Raw genomic sequence first — 21,006 nt, 5'->3', positions numbered from 1 at the left:
TGTAGTAGTATTAGTAATAGAAGGTCCGAGTTATGTTGGTCCTTCTACATCACAGTTATGTATTGCTTTGTGAATTTTGTGCATTGCTAAGGTAGCTGTTAATTTAGCTGAATGACTTCTTTGTTATAGATGTATAAATGTTTGTTATAGATATGAAAATAATGGGAACTATCAAGAAATCAAAGGCTAAATTAATTTTAAGGTTTAGGTAACTCAAATATTTTAGTCACTGACTCACGACTGTTTAAATTCAAGTCAATGGCTTGACAGGAATTCAAATTTATATTTAATTTAAACCTCTCATCCTTTTATCATACAAGTTCAAATACTTCAAAATATTATGAATTTGGCCATATCAGACACTTACACTTTTCATTCAGATACTCACGCTACATATCGGGCACGATTCAGTCGACCCCAGTTCAATGGCTTCCAACTCTTAGCCACATACCACCTCCACACCTTAGAAGACTACTGGCACTGAAAAATGAAGCTAAGAAAATAACAGGAAACCCAAACTTACCAGTCCACCAGGAGTTTATGGCCCCGCCCCGTCATCGTTTGAAGTGATTGATCTGCTGGAAAAACCTCTCGATATAAAAACTAGATGGAAAGGCGAATGGAAGTTAAATCCACCGAAGGCCACTGCATCCAACTATGACCCCACGCAAAAGCCATTCGGCTTCTCGGCCCCTAGACGAGAGTGGTGCCAGCTGAACAGGCTTAGAACTGGACATGGACTTTGCGGAGAGTACATGTTCAAGTGTGGCTGGAGAGAGTCACCAATGTGTGATTGCGGAGAGCTAGTGCAATCCATGCACCATATCATCTACGACTGCCCAAAGAGAAAATACCCTGGAGATACTCTGGACTTGCTCCTCCCTGATGAAAACGCAGCCCGATGGGTGAAGGAGCTAGATGTAAAATTATAGTACCTAATTAGTTAAAGTTTCACTAATACTGTAAGCGACCTTGACAAATATCTAGCCATACGATTAAATAAATAAAATTCAGATACTTCAGTTCGAGTTTGAAATTGGTACTTTTCATCACAATTAAGCAAGTAGAAATTTATCAATGCCGTTGTGTAGATAAAAGTACATCGTACTAAGTCCTGTTTGACCTCTACTTTAGTTAACAACTAAGTTTGAACAGAGGCCTGACTTACTCGTATACCGGAGCATCTTCTGGGAAGAAGTAAAGGTCAATGTGGGTAAGATCGGCATATAACATTTATTGAACTCTCGGATTTGTAAATGTACGTCGCTCAAACACAATAGATAGTAAGATCTGCACTCCTGTTCTACCGACCTTCTATAAGTTGAGTATGTGAACAAACACAAAAGAAGCGACGAAAGAGCTTGACGACGGTCTTTACCACATTGGGCTTAGGTACATAATCTTTGTGAATTACGCTACTGGACGGCGCCAATGTAAGACTCGCAATCAAAGTCAGCAATTCTTTCTTTGGTGATGAGATACATGGATCGATAAGTGCTGGATTTATTTCTCTAGATCGATCAGAATCTTTATATGCTGATCGCTAGCAAAAGTTTGTAAAATACGACATTTAGTTCTCTAATTATGGTACTTACCTATTTTAAATAAATAAGTTTTTATAGTTGAAATACAAAGAACTTATTACTCAATCTTTATTTAAAAAAATGTGCGCTTTGAATGTAATTATGTCACCTTTCTACTTTTCTACTTTATAACAGATGTGACATTCTTTACAATTTTGGAAAATGCAGCGAGATTGTTTTTAATTCGTAGCTTTAGCCTAAACAGCATGTTTTTCTTTGTTTGAAAATTTTACTTTCTTGCTGTCTGTTGGGTACATTTTTTAAAAATTAAGTGGTCTTATGTGTTAGCGACACAAGATGATGTAATATTTGTCACAATCAAGTACAGTTATTTATTTTTTATCAATAAATGATCGTTTCGTACAGTAATAAATATCTAATACAATAATTACATTACGGCGTTTTGTATTTGCAGCTAGCTGTCACGATAAGCTGCAACTCCAAGCTAAGCCAGCGAGACAACTTCCGACAGTAGTCATAGGATTTAGAAGCGACTGCAAAATAACACATGTCACTAACGAAAACAAGTTAAATATGTTGAGTTGAGAAGATTTCCGACAAAAAGCTTAATAAGGAAACCTGCACAGTTAGGCCGAGAGGCCAAGGTTTAGGTTTAGTTAGTTAATTTTATATTATAAGTAGCCATTATCCTGTTAACAGATATGTTTTATACATACATATTTAACTTTGTTATAACTGCAATAAAGTTATTATTTCCTTAGAAATAAATAGATAACAGCTTGCGTGTGAACCTAAAGAGATATAAACCTAATTGCTGTGTACGATCTTGGTATATCTAGTACATATATGAGGCTCACAAAAGTTATATTGAACCGTAGTGTATCTGATAGGCAATCGCTGTATAGAACATGACGGGAGATAATGTCAGTCTATGCAAGTCGGGCGTACTCGTACGTACGAGATGCGGCAGATGGCATTAAACTGATTAAAACATTGAAAACAAACAAAGATGTGCGGTAAAATTTATAATTAATGAAAACAATGAGCAAGACTATTTACACAATTAGGGTATTTTAATCAATCGTTACGAAATCGTTCGTTCGATTCGAACGAATCGGCGATCGATTTGTTAATAACGACTTGGTTAAAATAGAAAAGAATAAACGACACCTACATAGAGTGTGGTGTTCAGAACGGATCAAACGGAGGTCAGGTCGAGCGCCTCGACTGCCCGATTCATAAGTTTTGAGTGGAGATGGCAATTGCGAGAGCTAAATAGAGCATGGCATTGGCAACCTGTGCTCCTCGTCTCAATAATGGCCACACATCTCCCAAATATATTAGTCATTCGTTTTTATTTTATTTTCTAATTCGTTCTTTTATTTTTATTTCCTTCAGTAATTAACATAATTTTGAAGTTCAAATTAATAACATTATGGTTATGAATCAATGATCAGTACCCCTAGTGTAAATTTGATCGACATCATAACGTGACGAACGCGTTTGCGTTAAGTCTCATTTTGTATAGGATTTTGAGTTTACAAAACGTCCCGCTTGGCGCGCTCTTTCTAAATCCAATACAAAATGAGACTAAACGCAAACGCGTACGTCACGTTTCAAAATCGAATTTATTTACACTGGGGGTACTGAATATTCTGAATTAAACGGTTATTTTTTATTTAAAAGCTTAAGCTGTTCAGCGAAATTCAATGGTTCCAGATAAATTATTTTATTACTCGTATTACTTATTGATTAAAATACGCAGCATGACAGCGAAGTAATACAGTGTAAAATTTATAATATTTAGACAGCACGAGTATTTATAACAAAGACAAAGACAAGGTAAGTGGACAAAGGGAACAAATTAAGAAAGAAAAACCAGACAGAAGATTCATGTTATCTATCGCCTAACAGAACTTTATTGATTTCGTCCTTTGTAAACCATGCTAACCTAAGATAACATGTGATCCTATTCCATACTAAGTGCCATGAATATATGCTCCCTAACTTGGTAGGCCTACACGCAAATACACACCTAGCGAATCCTAAAATATATGACGGATTACGAATTCAACACATAACTATATTTGTCAATATGGTCTTCACCAATGGCACTATGGATTCCTATGTCTTTAGCTACACAAAAACCGCCCCTAACACTTAGACATAAGTTTCACGCCACCGCACAATCAGGGTTTAAGGTGAATTAATGACACTCATTACTCTCCTGTCTTATTAAACCGGCATCATTAACTCGTTAAACACGTGTTAAGTGGGAATAAGTAAGGAAAAAAGATAAAAATTAAAGTGTGATCCTTTCTCATGGAAATCCTTTAGGATTAGGGTTGTGTAGTCCTTTAGATAACTATTTGCGATCCGTAAAACCAGTCAAGTATGGGTGAAGCTAGACGGGCGTAATTTTACGGGCATAATTTCGGTCGCGTAATCAACAGCACAGCAAAATGAATTGTCGGCAGACAACTCATTTTGTGACGCCGTTTGAACGAAACAGGGTTAAATTTCTAATGAAACCGAATGTCGCAAAAATTTGGCGCCAGAAATTAGACGACTCACAACTCAAAAAATTACGCTCGTCTGGCTTCAACCTATAATCCCAGGGGCCCATTTCTCGAACGGTATTATAGTCTAAAATCTCTAAGAATATTAGTCTGATATTGGGGCCCATTTCTCGAACGGTATTATACTAATATTATTACAACCTGGCCCTGGCACAACAACTATGATCAATAACAGGATACAAGTTCAACTCGTAATCTCTAAGAATATTAGTCTAATATTGGGGCCCATTTCTCGAACGGTATTATACTAATATTATTAGTCCACAAACTGTCAAATCGTATGGGTTTCCATAACAACACTCTAATAATATTAGCCTAATATGGTTCGAGAAATGGGCCCTGGTAAAACAACTATGATCCACAAGTTCAACTCGTAATCTCTAAGAATATTAGTCTAATATTGGGGCCCATTTCTCGAACGGTATTATACTAATATTATTAGTCCACAAACTGTCAAATCGTATGGGTTTCCATAACAAAACTCTAATAATATTAGCCTAATATGGTTCGAGAAATGGGCCCCGGTACAACAACTATGATCCACAAGTTCAACACGTAATTAATTAGGTATGAACACGATTTTTTTGAACTGCATTAGGTTTTCTACCTTTTATAAAACTATTGTGCCTCAGAACTGCGACATTGAAATAATATTCCCATGTGAACGTAGATATTTTGGGACTAGTTATAGTTGGGTAGTTTTACGGTTTATCCTTTTAATAGGATTTCATACATACAATAGGCACATATGAGCTTTCAAATACAGTAGAAGTAACCCTAGCGTAAAGAATGAATCGGTGCCATTAGTAGAGTAACTTTCGATGACACGTTCGCGGGTGGCACCGGCTAGATTAGAAGAATAATTACGTAAAAAAACTAAATCAGGGAGCATCATGTGAACGCCACGGGAGGTGATTTACTTCATTTACGAGTAGGCGCTTCATCATGAATTAAACTAGCATAATGAGTCTCTAAGGGTCAATATAATTTCTTAAAATACATTATTTCGTAAGACACATTTCTGTCAAAGTGTCTTAACATTTTAATAGTTAGCAGTCAGCAATTTCTAACATATAACCTAAAATATAATAAAAGTTTCGAATATACATAAGTATAAGTTTATATAAGTTATTGGCAAAAATTTAGTTTTTGGTACAAGATTTTGTCGCTTACTGTACTTTTCTTACGACATACAACGAATACTCATCGAGACAATTCTAAAAACCCCAAACACAATTAGGTTGTGTAGTTTTATCACAGAGTTCCCAATGTCACCTTCTATCTCCATCATCGGATCAGCTCCATGTCATTTTTTTTTTATACTACGTCGGTGGCAAACAAGCATACGGACTGCCTGATGGAAAGCAGTCTCCGTAGCCTATGTACACCTGCAACTCCAGAGGAGTTACATGCGCGTTGCCGACCCTAACCCCACCCCCCTCGTTGAGCTCTGGCAACCTTACTCACCGGCAGGAACACAACACTATGAGTAGGGTCAAGTGTTATTTGGCTGCAGTGTTCTGTAAGGTGGAGGTACTTCCCCAGTTGGGCTCTGCTCTGGATCTGGAATGACATCTGCTGTCCTGTGCCCTACCACACAAGGCGAGAATGTCATGTCGCTTGGCAATTAATCCCGAGAATTGGCGTAGGCAACAGTTTTTACGAAAGCGATTACCATCTGACCTTCCAAGCCAGAGGGTAAACTAGACCTTATTGGGAGTCGTCCGGTTTCCTCACATGTTTTCCTTTACCAAGCAGCGACTGGTAAATATCAACTGATATTTCGTATATAAGTTCCGAAAAACTCATTGGTACGAGCCGGGGTTTGAACCCGCGACCTACGGATTGCAAGTCGCTCTTACCGCTAGGTCACCAGCACTTATTGCATTGTCATCCTATTTACATAATGTACTTATGCAAATTTTTAGCTTAATCGGATATCAGGAAGTGGTTGTAAAAATATGTCCAAAGACATTATAGGGATGAAAACGATTTAAGGTAGACCCTTTGAAACTGCACCAACTCAAAGTAAATGAGAAAAATAGAAGATAAACAACTAGGGTGAATCAACTTTTTCTTGTCACTCATTGCCAATGCCAATGTATTTCACTGAAGATTTACACAGATGAGTATTGTTTTCATAATTTATAAGCCGTGTTTAGTTTATTTGTCCAGAATTACTCTTTGTCATACGTCCTTTTGTGCTACCTTTATATGTTTTGAGGAGAACTTTGTTTGAACATAACAGGATTTTAACATACCAAAATATCTTAAAACATTTTAAAATCACCTCAAGAATCGCCAGACGTCGCTGAAGAAATTTTGAAGACAAATGTGGCGGAATGTACAGAAAACTTCCAATATTCGTATGTCACTCCGAAAATAGATGATAGAGAAACTAAAAATGTGTTTTTTTCTACTTTTCGATTCGAAATTACAAAATAACCGTAAATGCCAAGTACATCATATTTTAGGCCGATTTCTAGAAAATTCCAAGGAGTATTGTTATGTATTAACCATGTGCCCCTCCACTTGATCGACATCAACTTCTCCGCATTCTACTAATATGCTACTATTGGGACAGTTTTGCTCCTAAGTGTAAGTAATGATTAAATAAACTTACCTGAATTGTTCTCATAACTATCCAAGTTGCTTCATAGATTAGAAATAAACACAATATGGCCCTTCAAAACATGGATGCTTCCATCTGACATTCGAACAGAATTTCTGATAGAAACATCCTTATTACTGATGAAGTGATGACGCATAAGGAGAAGGGTTTCTCTGATGGAAAGCGACATATAATAGTTATTAACATTCTTTATTTCTTAAGAAATGAAGACCTGAGACAAAAAACAAAAGTGACCGACATACTCACTAAAAGAGATCAGCAGAAGTGGAGATGGACTGGCCACATGTTAAGAGACAGGCAGGAAAAATGGAGCAAAATCGTAACTAATTGGTATCAAAGAGGTTGCACACAGAGCCAGAGGAGACCTCGAACAAGATGGGAGGATGAACTCAAACTCACAGTGGGCCCCAACTGGAGAAGAGTGACCCACGACAGACCCCAATGGAAAGAGCTGGAGGAGGCCTTTGCCAAGTGACACACTGAGTTAAGAGACATTCTCTTACACAGAACAAAAGGGCTTAATAGATAAATAGATAGATAGAACATTCTTTAGAGATAATATTAGATTGAAGTGATACTCTTGCAACAAACCCAACCACACTCCAAATCATGCTACAACAACTGGTAACTGAAAGCGCGAAAGGAGGCCTCTCCATCAATCCAAGCAAAACAAAGGTGATGACAAACAAAGATTACCACCCAATAATAGTTGATGGAAATGAAATAGAATATGTAAAAGAATATATCTTTCTTGGAAAAGTGATATCACCAGAAGATCAAATGCTCAAAGAACTAGACAGAAGGATTAATAATACATGCAACAAATACTGGTCTATGATGGAGATAATGAAAAACAAAATTGTATCAATGAAGATCAAATCCAAACTCTACAACACCTGCCTGTTGCCATGCTTGACATATGGATGTGAAACATAGGCTTGCACTAAACATTATATACAAAAGATTGCGGTCTGTCAACACAGCATGGAAAGAAGTATACTAGGAATAAGATTGAATGACAGATGGAGACTGACAACAATCAGGAAAAAACAAAAGTCAGAGACGCAGCCAGAAAAATAAGAAAAAGAAAATGGAGATGGGCAGATCACATGTCAAGATCAAAAATAAAGAAATGGACACAAAATGTAACTAATTGGTTCCCTATATACAGCAAGAGAGGTCAGGGACACCCGAAAATGAGATGGGAGGATGCTTTCCCGCCAAAGTGGATAAGAACCGCTCGGAACAGAGAAGACTGGAAAGCTTTAGGGGAGGCCTTTGTTGGAAACCCCAGCAACCTGACTGGTGACAACTAAAAACAGTGACAAAGTAACACAACAGAATGATAAACAATAATAACAAACAGTGAACAAAGACTAATTGAATTGAAATGAATTGAATTAGATTGAAGTAGTAAAAATGCACACTAAATCCATATACATGAGTTTTAATTGGCTTAAAGAGTCCCTTAGCAGTATTCCATCACTTAGACCAACCTAATAAATAAGGCTACCAGAAGGCTACTGCACATATTAATTTTAAGGGGACCACAATATTGTGGGACAAAGTGTTTTTCTTGATATTTGAGGGTAGGTGACAATGTGGTATGTGGGGATATTTTTGAGGCATGTGATATGATGTGACAATGTCATTTTAACTTTTTTTTTTAATTTAGTTGCATTCTAGCGAACTGTAACTTGTATATTTTTATGCTAAGTAAATTTACTAAATCCTATCACTTATGAAATTGTGATTAACAATATCATATAAACAGTCACAGATTATCTAATGCTGTAACTAAACGCAATCTTCTGTCAAAATGTTATCTCAGTTCACTCAACGCTATTTATAAACAACCCGTGCGCATGCGTACTAAACTCGACTTTCCAGACTATTTATACATGCTGAGGTTATTCATTAACAGGAAACTATATTATACTCTAAATCGGCGTCTAATTTCCTTCTGGAAACCACGCTGAACAAATGAAAAAGTAATTTACCTTAGCTTTGAGAGCGTAGACGGTGTTACTTCTCGAATACGTTTTTGCGGCGTAAAACAACACACTGCCACCGAACAAACACGAACACGTATTAAACACATTCCTATACGTATTATTTATCTTGGTATTACTAAAATTTCGACTAAAAACTGGTGAAAACTGCACTTTTTTGATTAATTTGCTAGATGTACGGCTTAACGTGGCCATGTTGGTAGAACAGCTGATTGACAGTGTGCGAGCGAGAGAGTGCTATACACTGTGCTGTAGAGTTGAAAGAAGCAGACATTTCACGCATGCGCTGTTATTATAATGCGACTAAATTAAGGACAGTGAGATCATTTTTGGTTTACTTCATTTTGTTGGTTAATGCCAAACTATCTTAAGAAAAAATAATCTATTACAAGTTGCTTAGGTTTAGCCCATACCTCTAAGTAATAAGTAATCGGCATAGTATTGTAGGTTGTAGATCAAAAACTATGTCATTAAAATAAAAATTGCCATAATTTTGATTCTTTATTCAAAATAAAACACATTATCATTATTAACCTACTTATTCTATTCAATTGGTATCTGTCACTGTATATTCTTCTCCAATATCTGCACTTTGGTTAGGCGCTTGTTCAATAACAACCATGGTATCCTCACTTTTATCCTCAACGCTGTAAGACAATACTCGTTTCACAGCTTCTGCACTGTCATACATCCCATACTCCGCTTGCCAGAGTATTGTCGTTATAAGTTGCTGTAAATTTCCTCTAGTCTTTGGTAACTTCACCTTTCTTAATTTATTAGCGACATATTCACCAAACACAGAATATTCATCCTTGCTAGGTACTTGGTAAACTATTTGCTCAGGTTCATATTGTAATTGCGGTGTTGCTTTATATGACAAGCGTCTGGGTGGAGACTCTATTTCCCTTTTAATCCGTTTAAAAGGAATTTTTCTACGCTTTATAGTAGGTTCAACAGCTTGGTATGTTTCCTCTTCAAGCCACTCCTCGTCTGTAGCCCTGCTGTTACGCATTTGCCTCATTAAGTGTATGCCAGCTTCATTGGCTTCCTGATGGTCCATATCCGATTCATTTTCTAACACATCTACCTGTGAAGAAGTAACACAATAATTACTACAAATAGAGTTAATTAAATTTAATATTAGATTCAGTTTTTTAATTTAATTTTTCGTTATTATTTTGTTTCATGTAAATATGGATGAAAGGTAAAATACTTCCAACTGCTAAAATATGGAATACGTGTTCATGAAGTCACAATAAGGTAACTGTGAAACATTTTATTCTAATTCATTGTTTTGATTTATTTAATAATGTCCGCTTTTTATTTTACAGGAAAGAACAATGCTGGATTTGTTAAGAATCAATGGAATGGATCATAAAATGCCAGAATTTCAACACAAAACAAAAAAGGTTGTTTTCAATCTTGCGTGTAGTTCTTGATGGCAATAAAAGTTGTAAAAGTAACTATTTTGTTTACTCCTAATTTTACGATAACGATGACGTTTCATTATAAAAGGAATCGACTGATACTGATAGGGCACTTATTGATTCCAATTAATCGATTCGAAGGTGCAACCCTCAAATCAAAAATCGATGATCGAAATGATCGATTTCCATTCGAAACAAGTTGATAAGAATGATAAGAGAACATAACCTTAACGTAACAACATAAATACCGTTTGTATTTCGATATGGGGCATTGAATCTTCTCCGGGGATGTTAGAATCGTTTTTAACGTCAACTGATACTGAATAACGTACATTTTTATCCTTGTACTTTCGTCTAGGTTGGACGGAAATCGTCGAATCTTCTGTATCCTCTGTGAAACGTAGTGTAGATTCATCCAGCGAACCGTTTTGTACGAGCTCCCATTGCAAAGGATGTTTAGAAGTCAAATGGGATCTCATATTGGTAGTGTTTCCGAAATACTTGTACTGTTGATCACATAATTTACACAACACTCCGACAGCTCTTTTATCCTCTTCTAGGCGATCAAAGAATCGCCAGGCGAGTGAGGAACGTTTCTTCATATTAATTAACCAAATCACCGATAGTGCTCGAAAATTTACCGCGTAAACCAAAACAAATATTACAAACGATTACTAAAATCTCGATGGTATCGAAACTAAACCGCTTCCGATCACGAATACAAATTTACAGAGCAACAAAATGGCGATTACGCTTGAGTGAAACATCGAGTCGACACATCGGGCAAGCGCGACAACTGCTATTGGATTCTCTCTCTGTCTCACCATGAATGTATATGGCTGTCTCGCTCATTACGCATTCGATATTCGAATCGTAAGCTCGTGCTGCCAACTTGACGATTTTATTTAAATCTGTTTACAAAGAATGCTAGTGATTCAGATAGTAATGTAAATTTTGTACAAATATGAAAGACTATACATTTTGCTCTAAACATTGTATCAAATGGTATCAAATCAGGGGCGTAGCTACCGCTGTATCTGCCGTATCAATTATACGGGGCCCTCGGGCCACGGGGGCCCCCAACGTGCGTTTTTGTGATAAATCTTTACCCTTCCTAAGGGCCCCCAAACAAATTTTTATACGGGGCCCGGCCAAGGCACGCTACGCCACTGTATCAAATCATCACACCAACCAACGGGGACGCAGTTGGAAACTTAGAATTAAGGCTAGTACTCCGTTCACACTATGCCGTTAAGCCCCCTCCAGCCTATGCGCGTGAATCGCGGCGCGACTTCGCGGAGCGAACATACCGCGACGTTGACGTAGACTCCACACTCGCACAATTTCACGGCGATTTCGAAGCCGAAGCGTCAGCTGATCGGATTTAGTTTGCGGCAAGGCACTGATTCAAACTGGGAACTATCAAATTGATTTTTGGTTGATCAAGTTCGCACCCAATATAATCAAGTAGCCGCCATAGATTAACCGACTCGTGAGCGAATCGCGCCGCAAAGGATTGCGAGTGTGGAGTCTTGCAAGTTCGCGCTTTGCGTCTCCTTTGACGCGGGCCAATTACCGATAAAAAACGGGGAATAAGGCGCGAAGGCGTGAACAATCTGCGAAATCGACGCGAGGGTCCACCACACTCGCGTTCGCGGCTTCGCGCCTCGATTCGCGCACGAGTGAGGAGGGCCCTTTAGAACTTACCTCTGTTAACAGAACCTCTACAATAGGGTTGTTTCCATCTACAAATCTTAGGGCAGAATTGTATCCCAATAAATTGTTTTGGATTATAAGAACATGTTAAACTTTTAGGGGACCTGTAATGACCATATTTTTGTAAATATTGAATTTAAAATATCTTTTGACACACGTCACGTGACTAAACTCCAAACGTCATTGAAGTTTCTGATGACGTCACAACTCTCGGATTGATAATGTTGACAGTTAGGCGATAAACAACAAATGACAAATGTCAGTTGACAGTTCGTTTCTTCCAGTAGTTATGTGTCAAACCGTAAACTGTGACGTCACACAATTTTCAAAGAGCGTTTTGGGCGCGAAAGCATCTGTCAAAATATATTTTCTTAATTTAACATATTTAAAGCCGTTTTTAGTATAAAAGTGGAATTTTAGGGCAACTTTTAGTTGATATAGAACGTAATACAAGCGTTTCAAAAAATTGGAAACAACCCTATTGAGATAACGTTTTTTTGAACCTGGATATTTGGTACAACTACAACCTGCTTAAATGACACAAGATAGCTGGTCCCATGAGATTTCAACTATCCAGAATTGTAATTTGTCGTATTATCCGTGTTTTACTCGTTAAGCTTACAATTTTATAAGGGTGTTTAATCAAGTGTAGGTCCAATGTATGTTCAAATTAAAACAACAAGCTCTTTATAGAATCGTTTTTATTTATTTGTCGGTATAAGTGATTGTAAAAAGTTATTGTCTAAAAGTTTCGATCAATCTTTTGGTTGAACTACGTATAAAGGTTTAAAAATTCTACCGCAACATTCTAATTGTCCAACATTGAAATTTATACGAAGTATATTTTATTAACACATTTCAATTTGCAAGATTTTTAAATGCACTTGGCAAACATGAATTCTCATTAATAATTATTGTAAAGTTATCGAAATTAATTAAGTAATACTGTTTGACTCCTCTTGTTCTTATATTTAATTTCATATTATATTGTTTTAAATAAATAGTGATGCATTTAAAGTTGTCTTAGTTCCTCGCTAGATGTCTCTGAGCTTAACCTTTTTATTGTTAATGCATATTGTCTATGGATCGGTAGGAATGGCCCATTCGGGCTATATCTATTTTATGGCACATGTGCGTAGCGCAGTTTATAAATTCAGTAAATAATCAACCATTTTTCTAAACTGCACATAAACTATACAGGCTGAAGAATAATACAAATATTTAAGTAGTCTGATAATATAGTCTGGCAAGCCATTTCCGTCAGTAGAAAAACGCGGCAAATTTAAAAATGTAGGCGCGAAGAGTTGTCCTCCTATAGAAAATTTGAATTTCACTCCTTTTTCTACTGTCAAAGTGGGTTTGCCAGAGTACCTATAACATGATTTTGTTCTATCTTTCTTATTATGAGAAGTAATGTAATTTTTTATATAAAAATATAAATTCAAGATCCAGCATTATTATTCGTCCTGTATAAGAAAATAAATAACCCAGTGATCCAAGGAGGTAATCACTATATTGAATTCTTACAATGAAATTTACATACAAAGACTACGGAGCTACATACTGCAACCCAACAGAGCCGTTTTACAATACCAAAATACTGTTTCTACACTAAAGTAAAGATCGATTGGTACTAATACAACAACAAGTCAATCGAAACCCGATAATCGAATAATTTATTCTCGAAAAAGACAAGAAATCGGTACGTGCACAACACTAGTAGTTTTTTTTTAAATGTAGAGTAAATGCTTAGTTTATAGTTCCAGATTTAATGTCGTTTTCGCTGTCGCTTAAAATATTATACAATATACAATACATAAATAATTTCAAAATATCTTTTGAACATACATACGTAAAGCTTGCAAATATATTCACATAACTTGTAAGTGAACGTCGTTCGCGATATAAGTTAAACATAACTATGTACAATTAAAAATATAATTGGTTCTGCGGTAGTTTCGTTTCAAAACGCGAACATCCAAATACCCTCAGTATATCATATTTACAGATCCGACGTTATTTAAGGCTTCTACAAACGGTACACCAAAGGGCATGAGATTTTTTTAAATTTCCGCCTATGCAGGTGCAAAGAATTCAATTTATCGATCAAATGCCGCAATGTATAGCAAATCGCATGCGATTATCGGTGACGTTTGAAGAGGCCACTCTACATTGGAGTAAAAACTGGAGTCATTATTGGGCCTTTGTTTTTACCTTACCTTACTAACGTTTTCATTAAATTACTTTATATTTGGGTCTCATTTTTACTCCAATGTATCAAAATCTAAGTATCATATTAAAAAAGGCAGTGAGTTAAAAATTGACGTACATTATATGTATTCGGGGGATCATTTGAATTTCATCAAACAAATGAATCGTCGACGACGTTCAGTGGTAGGTACTCTTACGAAGATCTAGCATGCCGAGTTTATCGCATTTGTTTCTATCTTCGGAAAAGTGACTGTTAGTTAGCATTGCGATATACTCAGTATGGAGTCTTTGTGAAGGACTGCGCTAAGGGGGAAAAGAAAGACGTATAATCGAAACAAGTCATCTGAGGTTGTAGGCATAAGCGTTTTGTGTTCCTAAATCGCCATACAAGTGTATGGTGAGGTGAAACTTAAGTTTTTATTTGCAGACGATATGAAGAGAGTAAGACAAAACAAATGCAGAGTATTTTTATTAATATCACAACAGAAGTCACAATTTCTAAAATGGCCCGACTTACGACTCCTTTCGGTTATACGTCTGTAGTCGCGTACCTGTTACAATCCATTTCATCACAATATTTGCGTCCACACACCATACAAAGCACGTATTGTCACAAACGGACAAATATAATACAAGTAACATTGGCTCACTAAAGTACAAGCGTATGAAATCCTACATATCTACATCGGTTGGAACTAAGGGAGAGAATAAAAAACATCAACTAAAACGTTAACAAAATACGACTTTCTCTATGAAAAATAAAATAAATAATTTACACATTAGATACAAGTTTTATAACTACTAATAGTCACATTTTTTGTTAATGTTTATCACTACTTGGATGGTCGAGGCGAGCGTGAACGAGAGCGTGATAAAAAGTTTAGCGCATATATTTTATCACGGACATAAAACAAATGTACGATAAAAATATTATGCTAGGGAATCTGCTGCACGGTTACATACTCTATGGTCATAACGAGACTAGAGAAACTAGTCTATCCACCCATATTGGCCAACATTACGAGGTGTCAATTCACTTCCGCTGGCCACAATTATATGTATTATCTCGAAGTATTTTACAATCGCAAGCCGCGAGCCCGCTCGCCTCAACCGATCCGACTTATTGTTAGGCTGTGTCCACATACGTGTCATTATTTGCTATTATTAGTCGATTTGTTTTCTGCGTCGCATTTATTATCATTATTTAAAAAGACACGGATTCCCTCGTACAGAGACATATGTGGAGCCAGCTTTAGAAGCAAGCCGTCCGATCGCACGTCCCTTTACACTACCATAGCCTAGACCGACACCTACTTTACTCAGTCCAAAATTTCAGTCAATTTCTTATGAAATTACACGTCACCACGCCCATCTAAGTACAAATACCTAACTCGTGCTGGTGATGTTTATTTAGTCTAAACGAATACGATTGCACAGTCAGCATCTAAAGTAGTCGATCACACTACGCATCTAAGCGATCTACTAAGTATTCTCTAATAATTTAACAAAAAGGGATATCTATTCAGCATATATTTATTAATTATTATTATGTATTTATTTCAGGGTGGCAGATACTTTTGGTGCGTTTTTCATCCGTTACTACTGACGCTGACTGTACCTATACCTACACCTATCTAATGGGATAGTCAGAGACCTTTTGTCAAAACTGTCCTGTATCATAGGACCCGTTTAAATTTACATACAAACAGTTAAACAATTCGGGTTTCGAATCATTTTAATAAATAACTCAAAAGTCAACCACTAGAAATAAAATATTGACATGCGGCGTTTTTGCCACTACGCTAAACAAAGTTTATCTTTACAAACATGCAAATTTATTAAAAACCCGCGTTAAAATACCACAAATTTCTGTTAAAAGCCGTGTTCTTAGACGATTCGGAATTAAAATGATAATTGCTTAATTTGAATACGGTTTTCGAAAGCACTTTGTAAACTGGCTGATTACGAGCGTTTAAGATCCACGATAAGTGTGTTTTCGTATGTAACGGACACTATGATGTCCATTAAACAATCTCTTCGGCTTAATTAAATAGAAATCTTAAAGTCCGGGAAGATGTAGCGCGACAAATTTGATTTTTCCGATGGAAAATACTCAACCTAACCTCACCTAGATACAACTCTCATAAACTACATTAGGTCGTATCGCCACACTCAGCTGTTGGATTAAATTGGTGATCGTTTACGAATGAACAGCGGGTATCGTCCATTTAGCTTATAAGGTTTATAGAACCCGATCAATACTTAGCGGGATCTTAAAAGGTGTAATTTAGAGGGCACTAGATCATGATAAACTACCGCGACCGATACTTGGATTTGTTATATTCGAAAGTTATACACAAAGTGGCTAAATAAATAGGAATAGCTAGTTTCCGACTATCCTATTAAGATGTAGGTAGATCTAATAATCAGTATATAAACATAGTGTTAATCAAATAAACACCAGCAGCGAAAGCCACTAACCCTTCAGCACGGTTCCAAGCCCCGATTCCGTCGATACAGGTTTCAACTCATTGTCAAATTAAATTACGATATATTAATAATTTCACGATAACAGTAACTAACACAATTGGAATCTTGCCGATAAACCTAAGTGTTAAAGCGAACTAGGAATATAAATTGAGATAGATAATTTCAGTAGCTTTGGTAAACATCTTATTAAAGTTCAACATCCTGGCCGTTCATACGACTCCTAATTGAGTATTTAAGTTACACTACACTAAAGAAAGTAAGAATCGTAAAACGGCTACCTAAACAACGAGTAACTGGTATTAAATTTTAGTATAATTCAAAGATTTCCAAAGCGGGATAATTTATCTAAGAGAGCTTACACGTCTCCAATCACTTGCTGTCCGAAGAGATTCTCTTACGGAGAGGCAGCGGCACCGTCAACCACAACAAAAACGTCCAAAAGTGACAATTAATGAGCATTCTTTAACATGAGACGTTGAATCTCGTTTTTGCGCTGCAGTGAAGGTGCGTGCCTGAGAAGGAATGATACAGATAGGGTGAAAAACCATAGAATACGCACCACCAAAACCAACGAGATAATAGCTCAGTACTGAGTGCTCATTCAGCGGTTTATAATGAATGCTTCACCTTTTTGCGACAACATGTCACATTAAGGAACCGGATTCGTCCTGTAGGCTGACTATAATGAAATTCGGGTGACATCTGAAGCAGAGATCTGCCTGAGAATATGTGATGTAGGACGCATTGGTTTTGGCGTTGCGTTGTCGTCGGCGCTACCCCCAGGCGGGCGTGGAACCGTGCTAGCGTGCGATCGCGACGGCTGCCCCCACCGCGAGGAGCGAGCTCACGCTCGGACGACCGCCTACTGCGCGGTCTGTGACCGAAAAAACTCCATGTCGGTCGTCGTGGACATCGTGGACATCGTCGACTCGTCGTAGCTCTCCGTCGTCGTCGTCGACGTCGTGCCGTCGTGTTTTCTCCGCGTCTTCGGATGTCGGTGTTTCTTTTTGGGGTGGACCACTTTTTTGTGCTTCCGCTTTTGTCTTTGCAACTGTTTTTGGACTCTGATTTGACATCGCTGCTCGGTCCGGAAGGGTGGGGGTCTTTTGAGCTTGCCCCGGTGCCGCCGGACGGGGCACTGGGTCTGCTTTGGGCCCTCCCACCGCCTGGTGAGCGTGAGCGCGTACACCGAGAGGTTGCCGAGTGGCCGGTTGAGCGCGATCTGCGTCCGCCTCGACTTGCCGTTGTTCCCTAACGCTAGGTAGGTCTTCTTCCCGCCTCGTATCCTCGAGTACGTGTTGTAGTTATTCTCCTCTATGTTTTCCTCGAACATGCAGTCGTCCGAGAGATCCTTCTGAAACAAACGAGAAAGGCTAGTCAGTCGGAGGCGAGGTGGGTTTGTCTGACATCACAAGACCGATCGATCGGCCGCTGGAGATATATCTATGATAATTCGTTTTATACACAAGTTAATATCGCAGATACGAGAACAACGACTTGGCCTAGAATCTGGGATATATTATCACGCGTATTTACTGAGACCTCGCAGTATTTTGACATCGTAAATTATTTCTCACTAAGTATATCAGGCTGCTGAGATAAAATCGTGGCCCTTTGGCACAGCGTGATTAGTGTGAATTAAATATGCTGCATATTGATGATGATGAATAACATAAATATCTGTTACAACAATAAGTGTCTCTGCTGGATAACGCCTCATCTAAATTCGGCAAACATAATTCTAATTAGTACCATACTTGATACTAGATGCACTTATTCCAAGTAGTTTTTCGTTAATAAATCCCTTTACTATGAGAGATAAGTTCGAGTAATACCGTCGTCTGGTTTTAAAACCTCAAGACGAAGTTTTATTCGTCTGTAACGAGGTCGTAAAAATTACTTTCCGGTTGGCATTGAGGTATGACATGCCTATAAAACTAAATTACGGCACATTACGCTTTTCAACATTCCTAAGTAAGCAATCAACGTCATTTTGATAGACGCAAGTCTATTCGCCGAAGTTTTTGTAGCTAGAAATAGATTGTATAGGTACTCATATGATTAAATCACGTGTAGGTATTACGATAACAAGTTGAGAGAAAATACTTATTGTGTACAGTCAGTATCGGATAAAACAACGCGATAAAGGTATTTGCTACCCTGGATAACTTTTCCAAATATTTATAAATCTCTACATTTGATGCCTCTATTCGGGTTCAACCTTCTTGTGACATGATGATGGTTGGTGTGATTATAATTTCAGAAACAGCATTGACTCCAGGATTTCATTGTGGAAAGTATAACCTAGTAAGTTGCTGAAGGATGTTGTTCCCTTTTCACAACATCCAGCAATTCAATTCAATTCAAATATACTTTATTCATGTAGGCCTAGCAACAAGCACTTATGAATAGTAAGACAGTATTACATATAATTATCTTAATCTAATTATCAGAGCAATTTATTGATGTTGTAAATATTATTCCATATAATACTAATAAATATAATTCATAGATCAAATTTAATACTAAAAATTTCACAAAATATAGTCATACAAAAAAAAAATGTATAAAAAATACTAGTCTAGATTGTTTCTAGAATAAATTCTAAATGTCAAACAAATATAATAAAAACAACAAAGGAAATACATGCATTGGAATATCCATTTCATCATCATTATTCAAATATAATAAATAATTAATAATCAAACGAACTTACCAGTGAAGTTTGATTACAATTATGCGAGTATCCAAATCCAAGACAACAAATATAATTTACTAGCAGCAGTACACGTTATCGTGCAGTCCAAGTCACACATTTTAGAGATTATAGTATTTAAAAAACAAGTTCGCGCTGTCCCTCTCACTCGCTACGCTGCGTTCCTGCTTCGACATCGCTCCTCCAGTACTCATTATTTCAGAGTTATTTTTGTGTTATTAACAGAGACTATTTTATTTTCATTTTTGGGGGTGGGGGGGCGGGTCTTTGTTGTCTTGGATTTGGATACTCGCATAATTGTAATCAAACTTCACTGGTAAGTTCGTTTGATTATTAATTATACTTCGTATCCAAATCCAAGACAACAAATATAATTTACTAGCAGATGTTCAGAGCTTTGTATTTAAATTCAAATCCTGAATGCGAAAATAAAATAAAATATCAATATCAAATCAGTATGTTACGAACATACTGATATTATTGATTTTGACTAAAGAGAACAACGTACCACCTAGAAGTTATTAATTTATATCCAATTTAAATAATCATTTATGTATCCACATAGTATAAATGTAAAGTGTATGTATAGCATAATAAAATTAAGGAGTGAAATTGCTCTTGGTATTTCATTTCGTTAATATTAAAAAAGTATAAAACTTTCTTTGATTTCACTGTAGTATATTGATGAAGTTGTATATATATCTTAATATTCACAAGGTACAACTATTTTTATGTCATTTACAAGCCAGGACGCCATTAAGTGTAAATGTGTTTTCAAGCTTTAGTTGGCTCTAAATAAGTTTTAGATGGGCATATTCTGTCTGTAACCATATAAACAAACCATTTTGTATAATTTAGAATTTACCAACCATTCTCTGGATGTAATTACAACGGAGACAAACAAGCATACGGCCTGCCTGATGGTAAACAATCACCGTAGCCTATGAATGCCCGCTACTGCAGAGGTATATTACATGCGCGTTACTGACCCTAAAATATAATCTAATTTTATGTTACGACACTTTAAAGTTAATTTTGAATACAGCAATCAATACTTTCCTCGGTAAATAGCCTTTGAGTGAGGTAGATAAAGGAGAATTTTCTTCATTGTAAAGCTACCATAAATATCAAGGCTATATGTAAGTACTTTAAAACTAAGTCTGGACAATTACTAGTAGAGTATCCTGTAGGTATTAAGTATTTGAAACTTATCACTTTGAAAATATAGATGGACTAATTTTAGTTATTACCACAGATCAAGAAATAGTAATATGATATTATTTATAACTAAATAGCTAATCTCATCTGCTTATGCGTATCTGAACGATGATGGCTACTACGCTAACAAGTGGCAAGGAACTTAGGTAGATTATGTGTTGAGTTATGATATATTTGTGAACAAAATATCTGGCATGACTTGTAACTTGTACTTCATTTTAAGGAGTAACATTTTTTAACGTTACCTACAATAAAACTGTACAGTGTGCATTGCGACGAAAAATGAAAACTATTTAAGCTTTCTTTTACAGCAAGACAATATGACAACCCGAGCATTTACATTTCAGACAATAATAATGTTATTGTTAAAGGATTTCAACCCTTTATTGCGATTATTAATCTAGCTACTTAGCGCAAGCGACTGCAACACGTGGCAGCATAACTCTAGTTGCATGGTTGCA

General features: G+C 36.8%; 3 protein-coding genes across 8 annotated transcripts in view; all 3 read right to left on the bottom strand.

Moving 5' to 3' along the window:
• LOC133531661 (calcium uptake protein 3, mitochondrial) overlaps positions 1-9,120 on the bottom strand; it is a 99,953-nt gene extending 90,833 nt beyond the window's left edge. For all 4 annotated transcript variants that reach the window (XM_061870010.1, XM_061870027.1, XM_061870018.1 and 1 more), the window contains exon 1: positions 8,756-9,120. In XM_061870010.1, the coding sequence (XP_061725994.1) occupies positions 8,756-8,962 (207 nt within the window). In that variant the 5' untranslated portion in view covers positions 8,963-9,120. The remainder of the gene's footprint in view (positions 1-8,755) is intronic.
• Positions 9,121-9,255: 135 nt separating this feature from the next.
• LOC133531704 (uncharacterized) lies at positions 9,256-11,002 on the bottom strand. 2 transcript variants are annotated; one of them, XM_061870086.1, is made up of 2 exons: positions 10,527-11,002; positions 9,256-9,854 (listed from the first exon to the last, which is right to left on the bottom strand). In XM_061870086.1, exons 1-2 carry the CDS (start codon positions 10,794-10,796, stop codon positions 9,315-9,317), a joined length of 810 nt encoding a protein of 269 aa, XP_061726070.1. In that variant the 5' UTR covers positions 10,797-11,002; the 3' UTR covers positions 9,256-9,314. The 2 variants fall into 2 exon arrangements, with proteins under 2 accessions (XP_061726070.1, XP_061726062.1); XM_061870078.1 differs by having other exon boundaries at positions 10,443-10,979.
• A 1,592-nt stretch (positions 11,003-12,594) lies between these two features.
• The window catches only part of LOC133531716 (fibroblast growth factor 22), a 245,416-nt gene continuing 237,004 nt past the window's right edge, over positions 12,595-21,006 (bottom strand). Inside the window, exon 5 of one of the 2 annotated variants that reach the window (XM_061870104.1) lies at positions 12,595-17,962. In XM_061870104.1, the coding sequence (XP_061726088.1) occupies positions 17,474-17,962 (489 nt within the window). In that variant the 3' untranslated portion in view covers positions 12,595-17,473. Of the gene's footprint in view, positions 17,966-21,006 lie in introns of both variants that reach the window. The other variant, XM_061870096.1, reaches the window with a different exon arrangement.

Source organism: Cydia pomonella, chromosome 2 (genome assembly GCF_033807575.1).
Source record: "Cydia pomonella isolate Wapato2018A chromosome 2, ilCydPomo1, whole genome shotgun sequence".
Taxonomy (NCBI): domain Eukaryota; kingdom Metazoa; phylum Arthropoda; class Insecta; order Lepidoptera; family Tortricidae; genus Cydia; species Cydia pomonella.
Note: the sequence above shows the minus strand (reverse complement) of the source record. Positions and strands in the feature narration are given on the sequence as shown.